At 49.2% G+C, this 22,306-nt stretch overlaps 10 protein-coding genes across 17 annotated transcripts in view; 2 read left to right on the top strand and 8 right to left on the bottom strand.

The window, feature by feature from the left end:
* Positions 1-74: 74 nt before the first annotated feature.
* Positions 75-774, bottom strand: FOXG_03254 (uncharacterized protein; the record flags this gene model as incomplete). The annotated part of the gene is made up of 3 exons (XM_018380876.1): positions 75-479; positions 534-668; positions 721-774. 3 exons carry the CDS (start codon positions 772-774, stop codon positions 75-77), a joined length of 594 nt encoding a protein of 197 aa, XP_018237252.1.
* Positions 775-2,914: 2,140 nt separating this feature from the next.
* FOXG_03253 (uncharacterized protein) lies at positions 2,915-4,500 on the top strand. Of its 2 annotated transcripts, XM_018380875.1 has the most exons (3): positions 2,915-3,011; positions 3,088-4,091; positions 4,142-4,500. In XM_018380875.1, exons 2-3 carry the CDS (start codon positions 3,168-3,170, stop codon positions 4,340-4,342), a joined length of 1,125 nt encoding a protein of 374 aa, XP_018237251.1. In that variant the 5' UTR covers positions 2,915-3,011; positions 3,088-3,167; the 3' UTR covers positions 4,343-4,500. The 2 variants fall into 2 exon arrangements, with proteins under 2 accessions (XP_018237251.1, XP_018237250.1); XM_018380874.1 differs by having other exon boundaries at positions 2,915-4,091.
* Positions 4,344-7,508, bottom strand: FOXG_03252 (uncharacterized protein). Its single transcript, XM_018380873.1, has 2 exons — positions 6,438-7,508; positions 4,344-6,380 (listed from the first exon to the last, which is right to left on the bottom strand). The coding sequence occupies exons 1-2, from the start codon at positions 6,894-6,896 to the stop codon at positions 4,809-4,811; spliced, it is 2,031 nt and encodes a 676-aa protein (XP_018237249.1). The 5' UTR covers positions 6,897-7,508; the 3' UTR covers positions 4,344-4,808.
* A 270-nt stretch (positions 7,509-7,778) lies between these two features.
* Positions 7,779-9,523, bottom strand: FOXG_03251 (uncharacterized protein). Of its 4 annotated transcripts, none has more exons than XM_018380870.1 (2): positions 9,204-9,523; positions 7,779-9,147 (listed from the first exon to the last, which is right to left on the bottom strand). In XM_018380870.1, the coding sequence occupies exon 2, from the start codon at positions 9,001-9,003 to the stop codon at positions 8,092-8,094; it is 912 nt and encodes a 303-aa protein (XP_018237246.1). In that variant the 5' UTR covers positions 9,004-9,147; positions 9,204-9,523; the 3' UTR covers positions 7,779-8,091. The 4 variants fall into 4 exon arrangements, with proteins under 4 accessions (XP_018237246.1, XP_018237245.1, XP_018237247.1 ...); XM_018380869.1 differs by having other exon boundaries at positions 7,779-9,285; positions 9,340-9,523; XM_018380871.1 differs by having other exon boundaries at positions 7,779-9,274; positions 9,340-9,523.
* FOXG_03250 (uncharacterized protein) lies at positions 7,786-11,265 on the top strand. The gene is made up of 2 exons (XM_018380868.1): positions 7,786-10,099; positions 10,156-11,265. Exons 1-2 carry the CDS (start codon positions 9,434-9,436, stop codon positions 10,213-10,215), a joined length of 726 nt encoding a protein of 241 aa, XP_018237244.1. The 5' UTR covers positions 7,786-9,433; the 3' UTR covers positions 10,216-11,265.
* A 47-nt stretch (positions 11,266-11,312) lies between these two features.
* FOXG_03249 (formamidopyrimidine-DNA glycosylase) lies at positions 11,313-13,085 on the bottom strand. 3 transcript variants are annotated; one of them, XM_018380865.1, is made up of 5 exons: positions 12,958-13,085; positions 12,763-12,902; positions 12,679-12,713; positions 12,577-12,626; positions 11,313-12,522 (listed from the first exon to the last, which is right to left on the bottom strand). In XM_018380865.1, exons 1-5 carry the CDS (start codon positions 12,974-12,976, stop codon positions 11,639-11,641), a joined length of 1,128 nt encoding a protein of 375 aa, XP_018237241.1. In that variant the 5' UTR covers positions 12,977-13,085; the 3' UTR covers positions 11,313-11,638. The 3 variants fall into 3 exon arrangements, with proteins under 3 accessions (XP_018237241.1, XP_018237243.1, XP_018237242.1); XM_018380867.1 differs by having other exon boundaries at positions 12,679-12,902; XM_018380866.1 differs by having other exon boundaries at positions 12,577-12,713.
* A 618-nt stretch (positions 13,086-13,703) lies between these two features.
* Positions 13,704-16,950, bottom strand: FOXG_03248 (uncharacterized protein). 2 transcript variants are annotated; one of them, XM_018380863.1, is made up of 4 exons: positions 16,806-16,950; positions 16,026-16,742; positions 15,518-15,901; positions 13,704-15,460 (listed from the first exon to the last, which is right to left on the bottom strand). In XM_018380863.1, exons 2-4 carry the CDS (start codon positions 16,142-16,144, stop codon positions 15,196-15,198), a joined length of 768 nt encoding a protein of 255 aa, XP_018237239.1. In that variant the 5' UTR covers positions 16,145-16,742; positions 16,806-16,950; the 3' UTR covers positions 13,704-15,195. The 2 variants fall into 2 exon arrangements, with proteins under 2 accessions (XP_018237239.1, XP_018237240.1); XM_018380864.1 differs by having other exon boundaries at positions 14,965-15,460; positions 16,026-16,950.
* Positions 16,951-17,650: 700 nt separating this feature from the next.
* On the bottom strand, positions 17,651-20,684 carry FOXG_03247 (uncharacterized protein). Its single transcript, XM_018380862.1, has 3 exons — positions 19,794-20,684; positions 19,576-19,701; positions 17,651-19,501 (listed from the first exon to the last, which is right to left on the bottom strand). The coding sequence occupies exons 1-3, from the start codon at positions 19,887-19,889 to the stop codon at positions 18,251-18,253; spliced, it is 1,473 nt and encodes a 490-aa protein (XP_018237238.1). The 5' UTR covers positions 19,890-20,684; the 3' UTR covers positions 17,651-18,250.
* A 954-nt stretch (positions 20,685-21,638) lies between these two features.
* FOXG_03246 (uncharacterized protein) lies at positions 21,639-22,076 on the bottom strand (the record flags this gene model as incomplete). The annotated part of the gene is made up of 1 exon (XM_018380861.1): positions 21,639-22,076. The coding sequence occupies one exon, from the start codon at positions 22,074-22,076 to the stop codon at positions 21,639-21,641; it is 438 nt and encodes a 145-aa protein (XP_018237237.1).
* Positions 22,077-22,250: 174 nt separating this feature from the next.
* Positions 22,251-22,306, bottom strand: part of FOXG_03245 (uncharacterized protein) — a gene marked incomplete at both ends in the record, with an annotated part of 1,318 nt that continues 1,262 nt past the window's right edge. The window contains one exon of the mRNA XM_018380860.1: positions 22,251-22,306. Within this exon, the coding sequence (XP_018237236.1) occupies positions 22,251-22,306 (56 nt within the window).

The raw sequence follows: 22,306 nt of genomic DNA, 5'->3' as shown, positions 1-22,306 counted from the left end.
ACTATCAATCTGTGCTGTCAAGTCGTCGTCGGGAGTGTTATCAGACACTGCGAGATCGCGGTAGGCTTGACTACTCAATCCATCTCGCTCAGAAAGCCGATGCAGTAACGACGGCCAGTTTCATCGACGGGGACGGGGATTATGGTGAGGAGGTTGTTGAAGGGCTGGCCATATTTCTTGTAGTTGGTGACGGGGATCTGAATCTCCCTTCCAGCACAGACGGCCTGACGCATGCGGTGTGAAGCGACCTTGTCCGTACCCTTCCTGTCGAGAGACCGTTCATGTCCTGGTGGTGCTTGGAGGAAGCGGCAATTTCGGCCGAGAACCTCACGAGCCGTGTATCCAGTGAGTTCGGAGAATGAGTCAGAAACATAGATAACGGGGGCATCGGCCTGACCCATATCGCACACGACAAGAGCGACAGAACAGTCCACTGGACCAAGGACAACTTGAGGGTTTTGTCGGCCCATGACGCGGAACTGTTTTATTGTTAGTGGCCTGTGGGCAGAGTGGTGCGGTGTAAGTCGACTCACCAAGATGGACATGATGTCGATCCCACTGGGAGCGTAGAGCCCGGGGTAAATGACGGGGTCTTGAACTCGACGCCAAGTACCTGCAGAGTTTACTGTGCCATCAACGTTGAAGGAGCCCTCTTGAGGAAACTCATACTATGAAAGTCAATGGGTGCCACTTTGAAAGAAGATCACATTCAAAACCTACATTGAGAGCATTAACCTCCCAGGGATTCATAGCTGGAGCTGTCTTGGACGCCATGGCTGAGCAGTGAGGAGAGGGCGAGCGTGAGGATGGAAAGCCTAGAGGTAGTGTTGAAGAGATGGCACGCATGGAAGCTGTCATGTCGAGGATAACAGGAGTTATGAGCAAGGTGATATATAGGCCCGGGCCCCTGTTTCCTCAGCTGAGGTAGCACCAGAATATACGCGGTCAGGTATGACGGAGTCAGTCAGCAGCGTTGCAAGATGTTGGAGTCGTCAGGTATCAGTCGGCTAGAAAAGCTGGAAGCGCATAGGTTGCAAGTTTGAGGGATGAATGAACTGGCAGGTAAGCGAGGAGGAACTCGTGGAGCGTCCAGGATGCGGCTGGATAGTTATCCCAGATGAGGCCCCAGAAGACAGTCAGACTTGTCAGGGAATAACTGTGCGGGCGGAGCTTTCAAAGGTTTCCAAATGCGAATGCAAATCGTGATGGACCCTGAAAGGCGAATTGACAGAGACGGCGGATGCTTTGGGGGTGTGGGTGACGACGATCTGGTGTGGGTATAGTCTTGATATGGTAGTGTTGTGTTGTGTATGGTGTTGAACTGCTGCGGCTGTTATTGGGAGTCAAGTAGAGCGTGCGTATTTCACTGAGAATGAGGAGAGCGTTTTCTTGGATGGGTGGTTGTATTTGAGCATGATTTGCACCTTTTCTTGCGTCCTAGGGGCTTGCAATACAGCCTCATATTTGCTTCGACAGACAACCAACAGTCGTTGAACAGCATTGAAGCAGGGGTCTGTATACCATAACAAGGTGTATGCGTAATAGGTACGAGTAGGGGTAAAGAAACCCAATTCGTAGGGTCTCAGTCGATTGGTTGAAAGTGCTCGATTCTCATGGTCCCCGAGCAGTTGAAGAGATCGCCAGCAACAGTCTCCAGACACAAGATCGGTACTCATCGACCAGGATCTCCACTTAGTCTAGAATCGGCCTGTCAGATTGGTGAAACGTAAAGGTACGTACTGCTGAGATCGCTGAGTACTTTGAACTAGGCCTCTGGATCGGTGCAATGAGTGTATCTTGTTGTCGGCAGTTTTCTTTGTAAATCAAGCCAATACAGTGCCTCACAATATCTTTCGGATCTATTATAGATTGTCATTTTTTGTTTGTTTCTTCTTGGCGTTTCAAATCAATTATCAGATACAAGAGATATTGATCGCTCCCGGGCTGTTTTTGTTTTTTGTTGTTGCTTTTGTCTACCCGCCATCACGATGACTTCCAATAACATCGACGATGCGCCAACAACAACATTTGTCGGCCTAGACTCGACTGATCTGGACCCTCCTCGCTAATAAGCAACACATATGCGTATGCATATGCGTTGTTGACGAGCCTTGGTCCATTGCACGAGCGACCGTCTCTTGCATGATCGATGCTGTAGCCGATGCACGATGCACAGGTCCAGGATGAGAAAGAGTTTGTTTGGTGTTGAGGCGCGATGGCTTGCTAAGACTTCGATGCGTGGAACCAAGTCTTGGTTGCCGTGATCAAACACAAGCATATTGGAGGCTTCCGTCTCCCCGCCCGCCCTATTTTCTTTTGTCTCCGATTCAAGACAAACGCCTGAGACAAGGATTTCACTGGTCGGTTTTCGCTAACGACCGCAGGCATCGGAAAGTGCATCGAGATGTTGGAGAAGGTCCATGTCCATGTCCATGACTATGACAACGTGCCTGACCCTCATAGAGTCTAGGCCTTAACCATCGTCACCAGTGACGCTGAGTGGGTAGTGAGCCGAGCCGGGCTGGGCTGGGCTGAGCTGAGCTGAGCTGCTGGGATAGCCCGTTCTCTCCTCTGAAGCTGCAGTTGACGTCGATGCATTGCCATGACATTGTCAATTGGTTGCTGTTGTTGTGATTTCATACTTTTTGACTGCTGTGCGTCTTTTGACGGTTTACTCGCCATAAATGCCCGATAGTTGATTCTCATTATCCTCTTCATTTTGTCAAGGTAATATCAATGACGCTGCAATTTCGGGTTTCAGAGGGAGGGACCCTGATTGACGTCGATTCCAGCCATTCTTCAGATCGACAGGCGCTTGGTTTGAGCCCCTTACTCTTTTCGGTTCGTTTGCGAAATATGTCATATTTTCGTCTTTGACTTTGTGCCACCCAACTCATCGAGATGCTTTTCCAATCCGTGTTAGTGAAGTAGCACCGTTTGGGCGCCTGCCAATGAGAACCACAGGCGTTCAAAACGGATATATCAAAACGGGGCTAAAGCGAAGGTCTAGGGTAGGCGATACACTTTAGTTAGGCCCACTCACCTATGTCGCGTCTCTCTTTCAATTAACGCGTTTCACGTCGCTAGCAGAGACTACACTCCACCGACTGCTCAAACATCAATACAATCCCCAATTGACTATACAGCTGCCATATCAAGATCTCGACATGTCTCGGAGAGGTATCAACCGCACTGGTAATTCATATACAGAGTTACCTGAATATGAACCACCAGCATGCCCACTCACCGACGCTGCTCGCCGCAAGCTGCACGACTTGTCAAACACACGCTCAACGGCCGCATATCAACAGCAAATCAACGAATCTGTCCGATTACTTGGCTTTAGCGTCAGTGATATACACGAGCGATTGCGCGTGCAGCGTGAAGAGCTGGCCCGTCTGAAAGCCCGAAGAGAGGAGAAGGGGACAGAGAAATCTGAGGACGAGCAACGCCTTGAGGCTCATCTCCCTGAATTGGAGGAGCGCATTAACACACTGACAGCGGCATCAGAACAGGCTATTCGTGATATGGTCGATCGCAGAGCCGAATTGGAAGACGAAGTTGTCATATTCAGCGAGTTGTATGACACGGCCAGTACAGAAGCCGTTCAGCAAAGACAAGTGGAGACCCAACAAGGCGAACAGGACGACGAGCAGGAGCCGCTGGCTGCAACAAGCCTACTCGAAGTCTACAAAGAACTGCGCCAGAAGAAAGACACTGAATATACTAAAATGTCCGTCCACCAGCGTTATGCTCTTAATAACGACTACGCTGGCTTCAAAAAGCTGTGGCACGATGCTATGGCTGGCGATGAGGGGCCTCCACTGCCGGATGCCTCACGCTGGTTTACTCCCGATGGCGAGCCTATAATGACCGGTGACGTCTCAGGAGCGGGTGCCGGGGGCGGAGACGACGACGATGAGATTGCCGTTGAGCGCGAGGTCAAGAGCATTAACTGCCCTTTGACATTACAACCCATGAAGGATCCTTACACCAACCGAAACTGCAAACATACATTCGAGAAGGCCGCTCTGCTCGAGTATCTACCCATGCGAGGAGAGTCTCAATGTCCACAAGCAGGATGCTCACAGGTCCGCTCACTCTCCATCATCCAAGTACTATTGACTAACGTGGTGCACAGAAATTCACGCGTGCGCGATTTGACCACGAGTTCTTCCAGGACCAAGCCATGGCGCGCCGTATCAAGCGTGTTCGTCTGGCACAGCAGCAGCAGGAAATGATGGATGAAGATGATGACGGCGACGGCGATGACGAACTTCGAGTTAGAGGCTCACAGGCCGTCCCCGGAAGACCGCTCAAGAGGGAGAAGAGAGGAGAATGACTGCGGTTTTCGGTCAAACGTGCGAGTTTGTTCACTACGAAGAGACGATAAAATGATACCCCACCAGTGTTAGGCCCGATAGAAACCAATCTAGCAATTGATAACAGTCTTCAGGATGCTGCACATAAGTATATAAGTGAATAAAAATTGAAGAACAGAATGGCCCGAGAGAATCACAGGACTTGAATATGAATCAAAAGGGCGTTCCGGAATATGCTATATTTTCCTCTGTGAGTATTTACGGCAACGTGGGGTATCTTAACTGGTTCATTACCCCCTGCGCTATTTGGCTCAACGAGCCCCAACCGAATCAGAAATATACAATGCGATGCTTTTCCAACCGGTGCCAATTACCATTACCCATAAAACCTTGGGGGATAACGCCATGATTTGTCTACAACAATGTTCTCTGCTCGTGCTGCGCAAGTACAGCAAACAATACAGTGTTCCCTCAGACTTGGGGAGCTCATGCAACAACCTGCAAAACCAATATGCCAGCAATGGCAACCACTAGCCCTGAATTGGGTGGGTTCCATGCTGCAGCATCAGGTGTTTCAGTTGCTGTATATACCCCGGTCATATCCGACGTTGAGCTGGGATCTGAAGTTGATGTTGTTGGCGTCTCCGTCGTCTCTGCTTGCAACGGCCAATCTTCCTTCGAAGTATACAGTATGCCATTGACTACAATCCCCTTGTCATCTTTGACTAGTTCCTCGGCGCCCGAATCGCAACTACCTTGGAAGTTCCGAACGTAGCACGTAGGATTCAATTGTTTGGGAAGATCTTCAGTATGCGTCGCATTGGCATCACCTGTGGTATTATACGTGGCGGCATCAATGTCCATGCCAGTAGAAATCGAAGTACCCAGGATGATACGAGCAAAAACCTGGAAGGCAGTCTCAGGCTGATAAGCAGGCACGGCGTGGCCTGCTTGGTAAACACGACTAAAGGAGAGGTTGCCAAACTGACGAACAACACCACCAATGTACGAATCATTGACGATGATGGGTGCGTATCCAGCGTCAGGAAAGCGAATGCTGTATTCACCGCCTGCTTCGCTAGCCAGGCTTTGCGAAACAGCTTCTCCACCAAGCCAATTGCATATATAGTCACGATCTCCGTATATCAGGGCAATCCGTACTCCTGAATTGAGGAGAGAAGCTAGACGGGCGATATTGCCGCCACGCGCCTGATCGCCCGTGGATTGGAACTCGAGGTTGACATTTCTATTGGTCATTGTAAAGTTGATAGGAGAACCGATAGCTTGTTGCACACTGTCTTGGTTGAGGTATTCCAAGAATGTCATGGGTGGGAAAGGGTCGGCTAGGGGGGCAGCAAGATCGTAGTACCCACGACCCGAACTAGAGTAGGCGTTTTGAATGACATTGCAGCTACTTTCAGCCTCGAAGCAGATCTCATTGATAGATTCCTCGTCCCCTTCGCCCTCAGGATCGCTGACTGATGCATCGGTGGCGCATTTCTGAAGAAGGTCGCGACAGCCGCCTTCAGCAGAGAACTTATCGAGGTTGAACTTGGCGTCGCTAGTAGACAAAGCTTTATAGCCATATGTGTTGTCACTGGCAAATATTGGATAGTACGGTACTTGAGTTTCCATATCAACGCAACCATTGACGATGCCGAGAGAACTGAGATGGACATCAATGGTTGAATTGCGTGGTAGCTCCCCACTCTCTCGGCGAGCGTTTTGCTGTACAAAGGTTTCCGCGAAGATAGGACCGTAGCGACCACCATAACTTTCGGAAAAGAGGTTAATGCCGAGTGAGCTGTTGCGAGAACGCGAGGCAGGCTGGTATTGTGGGAACGTGGTCAAGAAGCCCTGGACCATATGCCAAACGGCCATAGCAGCGGTTTCAGTAGTATTGGCAGTAAAATTTCCATTGTTGGAACTGAAAGTGCCATTGCGAACGAGCCATTCTGGAAGCTCCGGGTAGGACACTGGAGGCTCAGTAACATTTTCACTGAGAAAGTTTATTGTGCCGTCGGTAGGCGTATCGTATGAAAAGCCGACTTGGTTGGGCTAGAAAAGTGCATGTGAGCTCCTGTAAGTCGGCGATAATACTCGAGGTTTACCTACCTGATCGATGAAGAGCATGTTAGAGGCTCGATCCCAGCCCCATTCTCGTACAAGCGTTTCATATTCATTTAATCCTTTTTCGACAACTTCACAAGGCCCGTTGCCGGTGAAGAAACCATAGAGTGAGCTGGATCCTGGTCCTCCATTGAGCCAGATAGTGAGACTGTCAGTTCGCTCACGAGCCTCAACAAACCAAAAGAAGAGATTGGTTGGATAATCCCCGGGAATCGACACCCAACCCGTGTACTGCTTTTGAGAGTCGAATGCTGTAGAACAGACGCCTTCGGGAGTTTTATAAGAGACAGTCACATCCCGATTTGCTGGTGAGCGGACGACTGTGAGGTTACGCGCCTTAGCATCAGAGCTAGGGATGAATTGTGAGAAGGATAGAGAGATCAAGGTAGAAACAACAAAAAATCGTATATAAAGAGGTGAATAAAAGAAGTGATGAACCACCATAATGGCGGAGGAAGAGGTGAGGTTTCGCAGCAATGCAATGGTCAGGTATTTCAAGAGTGGTGAGAGGGTACGGTAGGAGTCGTCGTCATCCAACAAATAATCAAACCCATAGCAAGACAATAAAGGGCGAGACAAGACACCAGCGAGCGATTGAGACAAGACTTGCCGAGACAAAACAAAAAGACAGGCTGATCTGGAAATAAACGACAGATAGACAATGAAATAGAAACACTAGAATAGTTGTCAACGAACGACAGTCATCATTAGAAATGGTACCTTCAATTTGATGTAGCTAGGAGAAAGAGGAAAAGGCCGATCAATCCAGGAGGAGCCCAGGTCAAGTGGGTTCTGACGGGAGTGGAGGAACCGTTGCAGCTGTAGTTACGGGGCAGCCACTGACTCCTCGTTTCTGCTGCCATGAACCCGGTCTTGCACTGTATCGACGGTCGATCATAGGGCGTTTTGGACTCTGTCAGCCCTCTTAATTAGCGGAATCTGCCCTGGCGCTGTCGGCTAAGGCATTGGATCTTAGTGGACGGGGATGTCTCGGGTGGCTGGCTGGCTGTAAAGTACATCGTAATTGCCCGGTCACGAATATCGAAACATGTGAATACCTTCCTAGGTAATTGGACGTCTTCTAGATTCGATTCGCTGTTGCTCGGAGCAAATACACCCGATAGATAATGTTAAACGTGAGGCACTGTTTGTTCTGTATGAGTTGTTGCGCAACACAAAAACCTGTTACGCCAAGGATCATATACCCAGTAAGCTGTAAATCCTTATTAGTGGTAGGATGATCTAGGAGCGTGGAGCTGTATCAGCTCGCACAGCCGCAACATGCTTTGCGATGTTACTGGTTCGGTGGTGCACATTCCGACATTAGGAACTGCTAGTTCTGACTGACTTTGCAAACGAGAACCTCCCAGCCTTACAGTAAGACCACGGCAGAGGGGAATAGTCTCACCAATCGAAATATGGTGGACTAGGATCAAGTTCCCATGACGAGAATCATGCCAATTTAATAGTTAACAAATCCCCAATCCGATAAAACTTTAAATAGTAAGAGCCTTTCAGCTGGTGAACCAAGCAATCATTTTACACTATATTACAATTGACTTTCATTTGATCATTTGCAACCCCAAACTTTTCTGTAACCGTATAGCAACATGAATCATACATATCTGAACCGAGCCCATCAGGCTTCGGATTTACGTACAGCGAAGAAGTAGTTTCCTACCTTTTCACTGCCATCGACCTGCTTCCACCCAAGCCCAGGGATATATATTACACCCTGCACCATTGGGTGGCTCCAGCCTCGACCGGCGAGGAAAGTTCGCAACTCTTCCTCGTTGAGATACTTGTTCCAGTCGTGTGTTCCCTGGGGAACAATACCCAGAACGTCCTCGGCCATGAAATTGGTGGTAAACCAACTCATCCACGTTCGCGCGATGGTGCTCATAACAAGCCATCCCCCAGGTTTGACGAAGGGGCGCACCTTTTCCAGGAATGCGCCTGGAGCATCGATATGCTCGATAACCTCGAACAATGAGACCACATCGTAGGCCTCTTGTGGTGTCGCAGGGATAGGAAGATTTTCGATTGATGTTTGCCGATATTGGAGCTTGGAGCGAAGACCAGGATCTTTGCGAGCGTGTGAACGTGCTACAGCGAGCACTTCGGGGGTGGGATCGATAGCAGTGACATGCCTGGTAGTCGGTAAACGAGCTGCACTTTCGGCAAAGATACCACCGCCGCAGCCAATATCAAGGAACGTCAGGTCTCGAGTGGGAGAATCGGGGTCGGTGCGGTGACAAGCGCGGATGAAGTCATGACGTAAAGGATTCATGAGATGAAGTAGCCGGGAGGAGCCATGAGGATCCCACCAGTCGGCGGCGAGCGCATTGAAGTGTGAGACCTCATCGGGGTTGACAGATGAGAAATTCTGTGACGAGTTGGACGAGGACGTGGAGTGCCATCGAGGTGATGGCGATGTCGTAATAGAGGCTGCGATGGTATGGCTCGCCGGCAATGGGAGGGCGAAAGGCCGCCGACTTGATCGGGCGAGGTTGCGGAAGAGGGCACCCGCCGGCCGGGACGGAGCCGGCATATTTGGAGGCTCGGAGGTGAAGTGAGAGAGGTCACGGTTTGGTTGGTAGGTGGTAATGGAATAGGTAAGGTGTGGATGATGCGAGGATCGATGAGCGGATGACAAAGCTGCAAGCCAAGCAAGATAAGATAGTCTCTATGGACCCTGAAAAAAAAGTCAACGATGACAAGATTCAATTCGATCACAGGGTAGACTCGGACGGTTCCGCCATCGGTTCCACTACTGCTCTGCACAAAGTCCAAGAATTTCTATCGTCTCTCGCTGACTGATGCTTCGCAATTCCTTAGTCCAACAACGTCTTAACAAAGCTGACATAATGAGCGAGCCAGGACTGACCAATTACAATCAAAAGAGTACGACCCGAACTGCCTGATCAAGTAAAGACCCTTTTCAATCACCAATGCATTGACATGTGAGCTCAGCGTTGACGATGCAACGCGGGTTCACAACCAATGGCCCCGAGGGTAAAGTGACTCGGCATTCGAGTAGGTCTTATGGGATCTGGGCTTACTTAGACCGGATAAGCCGGGCTCGATCGAAAGGAAGCGAGCGGGAAATTCACCGCGCGGCTGTGATTAAGACCGGACTGCGGAGCGGGGCTTGGCTTCCTTTGGAGAAAAAGGTTCTGTCTGAATCATGCGATGCGAGAATCAAATGCCGTATCCGAGCATATTTGATAGTTACAGTTCGCTCTTCATTGCCTGAATCATTACTCACTCAATCAATTCTTTGCTTACTCAACTTCTACTTGGTGCTTAACAATCACCTAATCGGCTTCCATATCAAAGTCCCCAGTAAAAAAAAAGCAGTTCCGTTCCCCTCCTTGACCCTTCATCAACCCCCGCGTGCCGCTACCGCTTCCGTCTCCGCCTCCGAACCCGCTCTCCTCGTGCGTCCCGTCGCAACCGTCGCATTCACAGTCACAAGCCGAGGTCGAGAAGCCAAGCTTTCTCTTTGGGAATCCAATTGCTGCTCAACACTCAACACCTTGCACTGTCCAATTTCTCTTCCATTATTCCCTATCACACCTCCAAGATGCCCGCCACAATCCCTCAGAACAAGTTTGACTCAATCCCAGACTCGATCGAGGCTTTCCGTACGTGGCTCCTATACCTGCCTCATGTGTCACTGCGCTAACATTGATTGTGACAGGAAATGGAGAATTCCTCGTCGTGCTCGATGACCCTTCACGAGAAAACGAAGCCGACTTGATCATCGCTGCTGAAGATGTTACAACCGAGAAGATGGGTTTCCTCATCCACCACTCCTCCGGCTACGTCTGCGCTCCTCTCTCTCCCGCTATTACCACCTCTCTCGACCTCCCTCAGATGGTACCCAACAACCAGGACCTTCGAGGCACCGCCTACACCATCTCAGTTGACTCAGCCGACCCCTCTGTCTCAACCGGAATCAGTGCTCGCGACCGCGCTCTAGCTTGCCGCACCCTCGCTGACCCCAACGCACGTCCTGATAGCTTCCGCCGTCCAGGCCATGTCCTTCCTCTGCGATCCCGCCCTGGTGGTGTTAGACAGCGACCGGGTCATACTGAGGCTGCTGTTGACTTCTGCCGACTGGCTGGCAAGGCCCATGCCGCGGTTATTTGCGAAATTGTCGACGTCGGCGAGGAAACCCCTGGCCAGGCTCTTCGTCATAACCATGGCATGCTGAGAGGCGAGGATTGTATCGCTTTCGCCCGAAAGTGGGGTTTGAAGGTCTGCACCATTGCTGATTTGGTCGCCTACATCGAGAAGACTGAGGGAAAGCTCGAGGCCAATGGCGCTGAGTCCAATGGCAACTGAACCGACATTAGCATAGGAAATGGTTATTAGGAGAATTTGTTGGGAATATGGCGGGCGAGTGGCTGGTTGTTCTACTTGATTCATGTTCACACATATCCACAGGGCGGTTGATGGTTGACGATACTACCTTCAGTTGGTTCCTGTATTCTTGCATCTGTTTCTGGATTCCTAGGGGTATTTGGCATAGACTGGGTTTCATGGCGTCCCGAAAAGTGGCGGTTGAAAAGACAACGAAAAAGATATCCCTCCTCTCATCCCATGCTTGTCCCTGGCTTGTAAGCTGGCGTTTTTAACTACTAGGTAATTTGTGGCAGCTTTAGGTCCAGATTATATCTGATTTTTGTCATTAATTCATGCAGTTCCAGGTCGTGTCAATGTGAACCTCATGCTCCTTAAAGTTTGGGTGACTCGGTCAACTTTCCTATATCTACCCTCTGCCAGGCCACATCTTTGTAAGGCTTCATGCGGTGTGATGAAATAGGCGTGATGAGACTTATCGTGATTGACTTTGCAATGGATAATTGCTTGGAACGAAATGATACCTGGTTGTATCAAACTACACAACTAACGAAGTGTGGGAAAGGAGAACCCAACGCAAATAGACATTGTTATTATGTAGTAAGAACTCCGCTTTCTTAGAATATTTGGGGATTGGTCCAGGACTGGCTACAATTTTCTCACGGGGCAAAGAACTCATGATGGGCAACATCCAAGGTACGTACTACAAGAACACCTCAGAGTTTTGAATGACCCGAACTCCTACACAAAACTAGGACAGACCAGCTCGACCATTTGGCGACTCATCCCTTTGCGTTCTTAGAGCCAAGACCAGGCATCTACTTCCTTAGGCGGGTGGATCTTCTTCGTCCGAGATCTGGCTGGGCTTCCTCGGCAGCATCTTCTATCTTTATGGCGTCTCCATTCGTCTCCTTCTTGGTAGCCTTTGCGCGCCTCTTCTTTGGCGGCTGAACGTTCTCTTCGGCTGCCTCTGGTGACTTCTTCCTTGACTTCTTGGGGGCTTTACTTTCGGCCTTTTCTTCGAGAGGTTCCTCTTTGATACCAGGAGCGGTATTCCCCGTCTTCTTCTGTACACCGGGCGCATAACAACTTGTCCGTCCGCCAACTGTAATGAAAGCCAGCTTTTCGCCGTTCGGCAGCTTAGTCGCAGCGCCCTTTGCGCCCTTGCCCCATCTATAGTTGAAGAGCCAGTGTTCGGGGAACTCGTCCGAGTCTCCCAATTTATCGACTGCTGTTTGACAGACATAGCGGATCATTTCATACAGGGTGGCGATTTGGGCGTCGTTGAACTGGTCGCAGTATTGCTCAGGGTGAAGCTTAGCTTGGTACAGTGTTTCGTCGGCCACCCAGTTACCAATTCCACTTATCATCGCTTGGTCTAGCAAGAGGGCCTTAATAGGAACATGGCGGGCTCGCATCTTGGAACGCAAGTAATCTTCGGTGAAACGATCATGGTCGACAACTGGATCCGGTCCGTTCTCTACCAGAGGCGAATGCTTCCTTATCTGGTCTCCGGGACAGTCGACAAGTCGCACGCGACCAAACCTACGCGCATCTGTGAAGGCTACTTCTACACCGGGAGAACCCTCGGTCTTGAACTGGAACTTCCAGAACTTGGGCGGCCATTGTTCGTGCTCGCCCTCCTTCATCTTCTTATAGTAGTTGGTATATGCTGTCTGTTCATCCTTGATGTGCATCCAACCTGTCCCTCTGATTTAGTATTTCTTTGGTTTCGTTTCTTGCAAGAATTACTTGCCTGTCATTCCAAAATGCATTACTAGATGCGGAGGTTTGTCAAGGGTTATCCTATCGTTGATAAGTTGGGTTGATCCTGGAATAACGCCGTGAGTTGGCTCACCAGAAGTATTTCCCCTGGCTTCCTGCGGAAACGATCTAGAATGATGAGCTTGTTGAGCGCGACTTGTAGCAGGCAATTCCTAACCTTCTTCCCCTTCAAAGCAGTTTCTACTTCTTCACCACTTGTACCGACTTTGCCAAACACATTCTTGTCATCTATCGCAGAAGCGGATACGATGCGTTTCCCCACCACATGAAGGCGTAGGAAATGGACGATACGGGCAACTGTTTCAGGCTCAGCATTTGGATCTTCATCTCGGAATCCAAGTGTCAAACAGACCTTCTGCTATCTCAGGCATCTTTTTATACGATAAAAGGTTGGTATATTGTGTCTACGGGCGGTATGGAGGAAGTAATGGCGTCACAGACTCAATTTCACGAAAGGCGCGTGAGGATGGTTGCTTCGAACGCGATATCACGTGATGGCAATCGAGGATGAAGAGAGGTCAGGGTCACCTCGGTTTGTTCACCAACCTCCCCAAACTTCAAAGCACAATTCTAGTTACTCCACCAAACTCCTTGTAGTTCGAGAGCTGCAATCTTAGATCCAGTTGAAAAGATCCATATTTCACTGAGTTTTCTCAATGTGGACCGTTTCTTAGTCGTCGTTCGTCGCCGAACATTATACTTCTGCTTTGCTAGGGAGATGCGGCGGCGGAAGAATAAGGGCCCGTGTTCCCCACATTGCAGCTTTTGTCCGAGCTTTTTCTCTACAAAAACTTTCGCTCTTCCAAACTTCTTCAGTTTTTCTCAACAACACAAAAACAAACAAACAATCAAGCTGAGGTATGTTCTAGACGGCGCAATATCTTGCGCGGCTACTCCTTTCTTCCTGATGACACCTTACACCGCAAACTAGAGTCTTTGACCTAAATGGAATGAAACCTCTTTTTTTACACGTCAGTCTGAAAGACTTCGATCACGCTTTCGCTTTTGCACTTTGCAATCTTTGAACACGCGCTGACCTTTGAATAGCTCTTTCATCACCAAGCGGTGGATCATTGCGAGAATGCTCAAGCTTTCCCCTACGCCCGACAAGGGCTGAAATGGTACGTTCAAATATAGCGCCCACGCCGCATCCTTTCCCCCCTCTCGTGATGATCATTTCTTTTACAATATACGCTGGAAATTACCGGCTGAGTTCTTCTTTGACGATATAAAATGGCTATTTCTGATTGAGACTCATTCCTCACACTTGTTGTCATGCATGTAGTAGCTTGCGCTGACCTGAAAAAGACTAGATACTAGCAAGGTATGCGATATCTCATCTCGACCCGCTCCCGACCTTTCATGATGAAGCGGCACTGGGCTCCGAATCATACCACATGAGCAAGAAAAGCCACTTTGCGGCAGGCCTAGAAAACCTCGCCCACTGACTCGTCACCATCTACTTTCGCTTTGGATGTTTTCGAGCCATTGAGGCTAACCTACCTCGAGCGCTAGTACTCTGCCACTCAATCCTATCATTCAAACTTCACTGGTTTTATCCAACCGTAAGTAAATTTTCACATATTTCAGCAGCATCCTCGCTTCCTGATGAACCCTTTAGATGACGAGTCTTATACGAGTTTTCGATGCAGACACAATCTTACTTTACCATTCATGCATTTCCTGACACGCGATTCTTTTGCAAATTTGCTCGCAAGCACTAGGCAACTTGTGCTAACCAATTCTCAGATGATCAAGACGTGAGTAGCCGACTTGCCCCTGCATTCGCATTTCACATCATCTCTATGATGATCCAAAATGAAAACGACAAGCATATGTCCGAGCTCACGCTACGACGACAATTCATTTATCCCCTGATCGAGATGCTCCACGACACGTCAATGCAGACTTTTCAGCGATAGCGACTGATATTTCGAAAGCATACTCAAATCGTCTCTTCACTTACTCAGCCATGGGCTTGACCATAGTCTCGGGTTAGTCTTTTCTTACCTTCTGCTTCCCCAATCACTCTTAAATGATGTTACTATATCACGACGGTCAACGTAGCCATATTGCTTTGACGATAACGCCTGTGACAAGGCACCTTACCCTGAAATTCTTATCACATTACTCTTTCGCTGTTTATCAACGCATTTACATCAAGTCGCTAACATGACTTTCAAGGTTTACAATCAAAACATTTTCAAAGAGTTCTATCGTAGATGGTGTGGATAGTCGCCACGTCTTACCTTTGATGGCCAACTTGTCAAGTGACAAACTGTAGCATGCCGCGTCTCGAACCCGCTCCTGCTTTGAACTCTTGGTACTCTATTGCAAAGCAATAATGAAAACAATGAAATCGATTGAGAACACCGGTAAGTGGAAACAAGCTAGAATAAAATCCATGATGGGATAACGTATATATTTAATATGAGACGTTCCGAGATCAACCGTTTGTCCCAGCCACTTAACCAACGCTTATGAAAGGAGTGTGACCCAACGATGTTCCCTTCCATCCTTGAACGTGTCCCATCCCCAGAAAGATAGTGTTAGTGGAATGCACCCTTGCTGTCTGTCGTCTACATATGTTCTACCCCTGTGCCACGCCGTGATAGCCAACCATGTGGTGAAGCAGATCCCCTGAGTTTGGTCTGCCCACAGACAAGTCTGGAGCTCGCAAGCCCAACCGGAGTCCAGCGTCACGAGAGTACAACGGCTGGTCAGGTACATACCGCGGGACCATAGTCTTAAACTGTGATCGGTCAAAGGGCTGGGGAGGACTGTTGAGATACGATGGCGCGCCTCGAGGCACTGGCCAGCTCGTAGCCTCATTATAAGACTGGATGGGCATGATTCTGCACAAGCCATGTTAGTGATTTTGTTCGGGGCACTAAACAGAGGGATATACGCACGATGGCAACATGGCTTGAGCAGTCTGGGAACTGCGAAGCATGTCTATGTCCAGGCCCTCCCACAACGGCGCTCGAGAAGCATCAATCTTTGTCTGCGCATCGTCTTGAGACCGCATCTGGTCCTGGAAAAAGTTTGGGTAGAGAATGGGCTGCTTCAGCACAGGCAGAGGTTTCTGCTCTGATGAGCGTCGGCTTACAGCGCTGGAGCCCGACGAAGAAGCTGGTGAGCGTGCCTCTTCTTGCTTTATGATCACGTCTGCAAGAGACTGTGATGGGGAGAGAGACAGGCTCTTATTGAGGGATCGGCGACGGCGCTCTTCTCGTTTCTTGCAAGTATACTTACCAACTCCCCAAATATCAAAGTGCTGTCGATATGAGCGGATTCTGTGACGGTAGTCAGCAAGACAGTCTTCCCCAGCGTTTCCTATGGTAAAGGCCAATATGAATTGTGTCTTCATATGTATCAGGATGGAATGGAAGGGAAAGGGAAAGGAGTAAAGAAACTCACGAAGCGTCAAAGTTGTACTTCAACTTCATAATGTTGCGGACATCCTTGAGTGTTCTACCCTCCTTGATGTACAACTTGGTGATAGTCCCTTGGTGTTCGTTCCATGGCTTGGCCATCATTTTGGCTGTGAATTGGATTGTTTTGATGCTTTGTGATAGGTGTTGAAGTGGTGAGTGTGGCCTTTGGATTGCTAAGTGTTGCTTGTGTCCAATGTCTCTTGCTCCTAGCCCGGGACAATCAAGGCTTTGGCAACAGGAACAGGGTTGACGAGCATCGGGGTATACAAATCAGTGGTACACGAGTTTTCCCCTATTGGTAAATGAATTGAGTCTTTGTGATCTTCCTGTATGTCAGAGGTTCTGAGGATGGTTGAAGCTGAGGGTGATGGGAAGTTCTGTATAACCTTCCCAGGATATGGACACGCAATGGAAACGAAACTAATCGAGGAGGACAAGAAAGGCTGCTGTTGGATAGGGGGACCAAGCCAATCTACTGGTCTTCCATCATCTTTTTAGTTGCTTGTCAGAGCCTTATTCGGTACTTGCGCTGCAGTACTCTTTTCACAACGAGTCTTTCAGAGCCTGTACAATTAAGAGGCTTTTTAAGGCGTCCGCGCGAGGCAGACGCTGAGCCATGAATAAAATGATGTGAATGTGTCTGAACTCGCAATTCCTGTTGGTGTATAAAGCAGGGCGGACTTGTGCAAGTCTTTTTCAACTGTGCCTTGTATAAGCTCATGATGGCCTTCGCATTTGGATGACGAGACCGGAGATAATGTACTTGACGCTTGTGCTACATTTCTTCTGAAACGGCTGCGTCCTTGGATTTGCCCGAGGAGAGAGGAAGGGATCTAGAAGAGGGTGTGAGGAATTAGGCAGATAGTTCGTCCTTCAGCCTCATCTGGGTTGTGTTGTGTTGTGTTATTCCGCCCGCCTACACATGCACACAGTTGTGATGGGCCATCGACTTTTTAATGACTCAACTGATTTTTTTTTTTTTAAAAAAAAAAAAAAAAAAAAAAAAAAAAAAAAGTATAGGATAACTTATGCATGTCTTGTAATATCTAAAGCTTACAGGAACCAAATCCTTGAATGACAACTCATATGTAAGTAGTCGTCAAACTGCGTCTTATATTCACTTTCCAGAGCCTTATAGCTATAGCTCCAATCCCTGCCTCGGATCGATCGCCTCGCCTGCCCACCCTTCATCTTCAAGGCATCCAAGCGCGTGGCTTCCAGAACTCGCCCTATTTAATCTGTACAACCAACCAAATGGCTTATACCCAGCCACAGATAGCCAAAACGATTGGCAACCAATACATGAAAGGTGTAACCCAGTGGAAGGACTAGACTGCGTACATATGATGTTGTGCATTGTTCGCCTCATTCTGTCATCGGTCTCTTATATCCTCGCGCCAGTTGCACTTGTTCCTCACAGCCACTGGTTCGCATCTCCACGATAATGATACTGCCAAGAATGCACTGTATAAGCCATGCTTACTCTCGCACAGAGGAGCATGCGTACCCATTCAGCTGGGCTTCTACGAGATGGCATATATACATGCCGTGTTCCCCGGTTCCATATGCGGTGCCTTGTGATTTGGTAATGCACGGTGATATCTGCCGCATCTGATACACGGTATCACAGTCAAGGATGGTCTTTTCAATCAACTGTTTATTAGGAGCGCAGTAGAATATCGCTCAGGTGACGAAAAGGGAAACACAAGTGGCCACGTCCTACCATGTCCAAAGGGAGGGTACCTTAGGCAGATTATCACATAGATCACTGTAAAGACAGAGTGTAGAAGTGAAACTGTATAATATGATTCGAACACAGGTTAAGTAGGTATAGTGGTATAAGCCAATTTGATAACAACTCACCCAACGCACATCCGCATTAATTTCTTCCTTCCGCAACAAGAGCCGCCGATAATAATGAAGGCAACAAGGACAGATTCTAAATATCAAAGTCATGAGCCTGGACTTGCTCTTTTCAACCATCTTCCTCTCAAACCACCAAAAGCCACGTCAACAGCATCGTCACCAAACGATATAATGTCCTTGTCGCTGCCAGCCTCACTTTGAACCACAGTCAAATCAAGAGACGAAAAAACAATTGTTGCCTGTGTATGCAGGACTGGGTATAGAGAACTCCGTCCATTAAAATCAACTGTGCAGGGCCTCCGACGCAATGGCTGTCACCCTTCGTCCGCCTCATTCAGGCCTCTAGATTGCCGTCTCCTTCTTTTCAGCTGCCGCTGGAGCGGCTACGGGAGCTGGTGCAGCAGCGGCAGCAGGAGCCTCGCCGCCGACAACACCAGCTTCTTGAGCGCCGTGCTCAGTAGCAGGAGTCACGGGGGTAATGGGAGACTGGACCTTGGCGTCAACGGGGTCAGCTGTGACCTGAGGGTTGGGCGACGTGGGCGTAGATCCAGCAGGGCTGGAGCCGGTGCTCAAAGGAGCTGTACTCTTTCCACATTCTGCGAGAACCTGGAACCATTTCTGAGCATCAGCAGCTGTGTGCGCCTTGAAGTTGAGCTCGGTTGAGCCGGTAAGCTTGCTGCTCATGGTCTTGGACTTGTCCTTGCCCTTGACGCTGAACTTCTCGCCCTGGACAGTGCCAATGACAGCGTCGGGGAGGTAGATGGAAAGCTCCGGCTTGGGGTCCTGGCGGTTGTTATCCGAATCCTTGAACTCATGGAGGAACTTGGAGGGCGTGACCACGTAGTAACCTGTCGAGTAGCCCCAAGATAGCTTGTTGCGCGACTTGCGCTCCAGGGAACCCTCGATCAGAGCCTTGGTCGCAACGTGATTCATGTTGGGGAACTGGATCGCGTCAACAGAGCGGGCGGGCTCGTTGGGGTCAACTAGGCGGTCGGCGCTGCGGGCCTTGAAGGCATTCCACTCAAAGTCAGGAGCGACACGTTGAATGACCGAGAGCTGGTCATTATACAGAGCGCGGGTCTTGTCAGCCTGGCCACCAGCAAGTTGTGTGAAGGCCTCCATGGCCTGCTGGACAACCTCAATGACGTGAGCCTCGAAGCTCTGGAAGTTGTTCTGAACAGCAATCAGGTCATTCCGGTGGTTGTTCTCGGCAATGACCTGGCTGTTCAGACGGTGCAGGACACCGCGGTAGACGACATAAGGGTCGTCGTGGCTGTTGAGATGACCCCCCGCAGAGTCGAAAGAAGCCGCATGTTGTCCAAGCAGCTCTATCTGCTTCTGAGTGGTGTTGCGAGCCTTGTCAACTTCCTTTGCGCCCTTCTCGGCGCCATGGGCGAGCTCCTTGGCCTTGTGCTTGATCTCCTTATGCAAGCGTTCGAGAACGGGGAGGACAGAGCCCTTGATGCTCTTTTCGGTTTCGATGTTGGTGTTGATGAGGGACTGCGTGTTGGAGCGCATGTTCTCGAAGAATCCGGCAACGCCGCCCAGACTCTGGTCGAAGTGGTGGCCCTCCTTGAGGGGGTTGTTGATGGCCTATTGTGTATCAAGTTAGTGATCAAGGTCTACTGAAGTGAGGGGAGTTAGAATTGGAATTGGGTCAAGCTCACCTTGAGCGCCCGCTCATATTCTTTGGCGTGGTGGCCGTGGATCTTCTCCATGGCCTTCATGTACTCCTCTATGTAGCCAACAGCATGTTTCCATGCTTGGAGTCGCTCAGCAAGCAAGCCGGCAGTCTATTCATTAAAATGTTAGCCCAAATCTCTTTTAAAAGCTGCGCGCTCGTTCTGCAGCGCATGTTGCACAAGGGAGACCTCAGGTGACATACGCTTGAAGGGTCAACTTCGGGAATGGCATCTTCGCTGGCGGTGCTAAAGCCAGTAGTAGCCCTCGAGGGCAGGTCGGTTGTTGTAGGTGAAGCCATGTTGGGTGATGAGATATTAAGAGTTTTGGTGTTGTTGGTGTCCAAGGGGGCGAAGGACGTGTAGGATTGTATGGATATGGATATGGAGAGTTGAGATTAGATTTCACTGTCCAAGCTTGGCAGACAGGGAGGGAGGTGCGAGGAGGGGTATCACAGTCAAGGGTTATGAGCTTCTTTTCTGATCCTCTTTGCAGGGGTTGGAGCGGGAGATCACAGGGTTATATACGGAGTATAAAGAGGTTGAATACTAATCAGTTCCTGGTTTTCTTGGCGGGAGACAATCAACTAAAAGTTAGATCATCAGGCTAATGTTAACGTCGTGGATAAATAATGTGCTGTACAACGTAAATATGATCGCCAGGAGAGCTCTTATGACGTCGAGGTTCAGGCCAGTTTAGTTGGGAGGGGTTGTTGAGACAGCCATGAAGAGCTGAAGGTCCAGCGCTAATAAAAAGAGGCCAACCTACAGAAGGGAGGTAGAATGAATATACTAGGTAGGTGGGTGCTAAGTCGGTGAGAATAGGTACGATCGAAATATATTTTAGTACAAGTTGGTCATGTCGATATCCTGTTTTAAAGAGCTCGAACATTAGACGTCAACTTGGAGTCTCAAAAGTATATCCTCCTGATGTAGCTGAGTCCTTCAAGTTGCACATAGTACAACAGGTATACTCAAAAGTTCCAGTTTCAGCTATCCAAGGATCAGCACCAGCAGATGCTCATTCTCCTCTTCTTCAAGCTGATCACTTTACATCAAATCTCCGACAAGTCACTAGCAGCAAGTCAATCTATCCCTTAACCCTCACGGTCATAGTACGTCGAGACTACCATGAACACCAAGATAAACCATCACCAGACCCTCGTTGACATCCCAGGTCATGACGTCAATCGCCCTTCAAGTACCGCAAACTCTTGGACGTGGTCCCTTGAACTTGTGTCGCACCGACACCACGACTAGGACAAGCTTGGTATAGATGCAACGAATTGTGTCCATCTCAAAGCTTGGCCTTGGCTCCCTCTCTCGAAATATCAATACCTTGATCATGATACAGTTACTATATATCTTTTCTGGAAATAACACTATAAAGTGTGAAATAGAATCTCCAATAGACACAAATTGTCCACAGCAAGTTTCCATCACCAAAACTCCCTCTTCTTCACCAAACTCAAATGAGTTCTTCCATCCCTCTCGATGCAGTTGCGCCAACACACCACCACCATCGCCGGTAGATCGAGTTAATACGCACTAAACAGTCCAACAAGCTTTTGTTCGGATGTCACCGAGTGCTGAAGAATTTCGTTCACTCGCCACCAAGTCGCAAACGCCCCCTATGTCATTGTCGACAAATAGTAACCATTCACCATCTCAAGATATCAGTTTCTGGAATTCCATGTCAACTTTCAAGACAAGGAATTTTACTGGTGGTTAGCCAGTCTTAATGTGCCTTGAACATATTGTTCATCATTCTTCTTTGCTATCATATCCTTTAAGGGTATTAATTATACAAGTGTCATCCTTCATCCATCGTTTTCCCTATGCATTGTTCTGGGCCCAATATTGTGTAGATATCATCCGAGCCAAAGAGCTCGTCACCAAAAGTACGCCTTGTCTATAATTCCCATGATTCGAGGCCTCCCGTAATTGATAACGCATAAACGCCGGCAAGCCCTGTGAGGCTTGTGAAACATATCCAATCAAGTGATGGTCATGTGAATACAAAGAAACAAAAGGTAAGTCAAGCTGCCCATCTAGACAACTTGATTTCGGTTCTGCGAGGGATGCATCCTTCGGTAGGTTGAAGCATCATCCGTGTAAGCGCGGCCATTACCAATCCAGCTGGAAGGGCGCGATATATGCTGAGTATGATCCTCACCGTCCTGATCCTCTGAGATTGTGCCCAGAGGATCTGCTGGGTAATCCGTAGCAGGCGGTGTCCTGGGAGCGCTAAGCGCCGTCTGATAATCTGGCAGAAGCAGGTCCCCAGTACCAGCACGTGAGCGAGCTGGGGTTTTGACAGCTGTCTGGTAGCTAGGGACCTTGTTGAGTTCAGTCAAATCAGAGACATCGAGATCAACGTGTTCAGCAGAGTTGCGTGATGAGTCTTCGGAACTGTTGCTTCTGGTAAGTGCTGCGGTTGCAGGTTCCGATCGCGGAGCTGGGCCTTGGGGTGCCGACGTGGGGGACATGAAGCCAGGCGTGCCTAGCGAGCCCAGAGACGTGGAGGAGGTCGTTCTTCGAGAAGGGTCCAGCGATACATCGGCTCAATCGAGATGAAGTGCCGCGGGTGCGACAGGTCGGCTGTGGCAAGCGCTGCGAGATTTTCATTCGAGCCTGCTCGTGACTGTGCGTAGAAGGGACTGCTAACGCCTGACTGAAGCCGGGCGTCTGGAGCCACTAACGTCAACGTCCTCATACA

Source organism: Fusarium oxysporum, chromosome 8 (genome assembly GCF_000149955.1).
Source record: "Fusarium oxysporum f. sp. lycopersici 4287 chromosome 8, whole genome shotgun sequence".
Lineage (NCBI taxonomy): Eukaryota > Fungi > Ascomycota > Sordariomycetes > Hypocreales > Nectriaceae > Fusarium > Fusarium oxysporum.
This window is presented reverse-complemented; position numbering and strand designations above follow the sequence as displayed.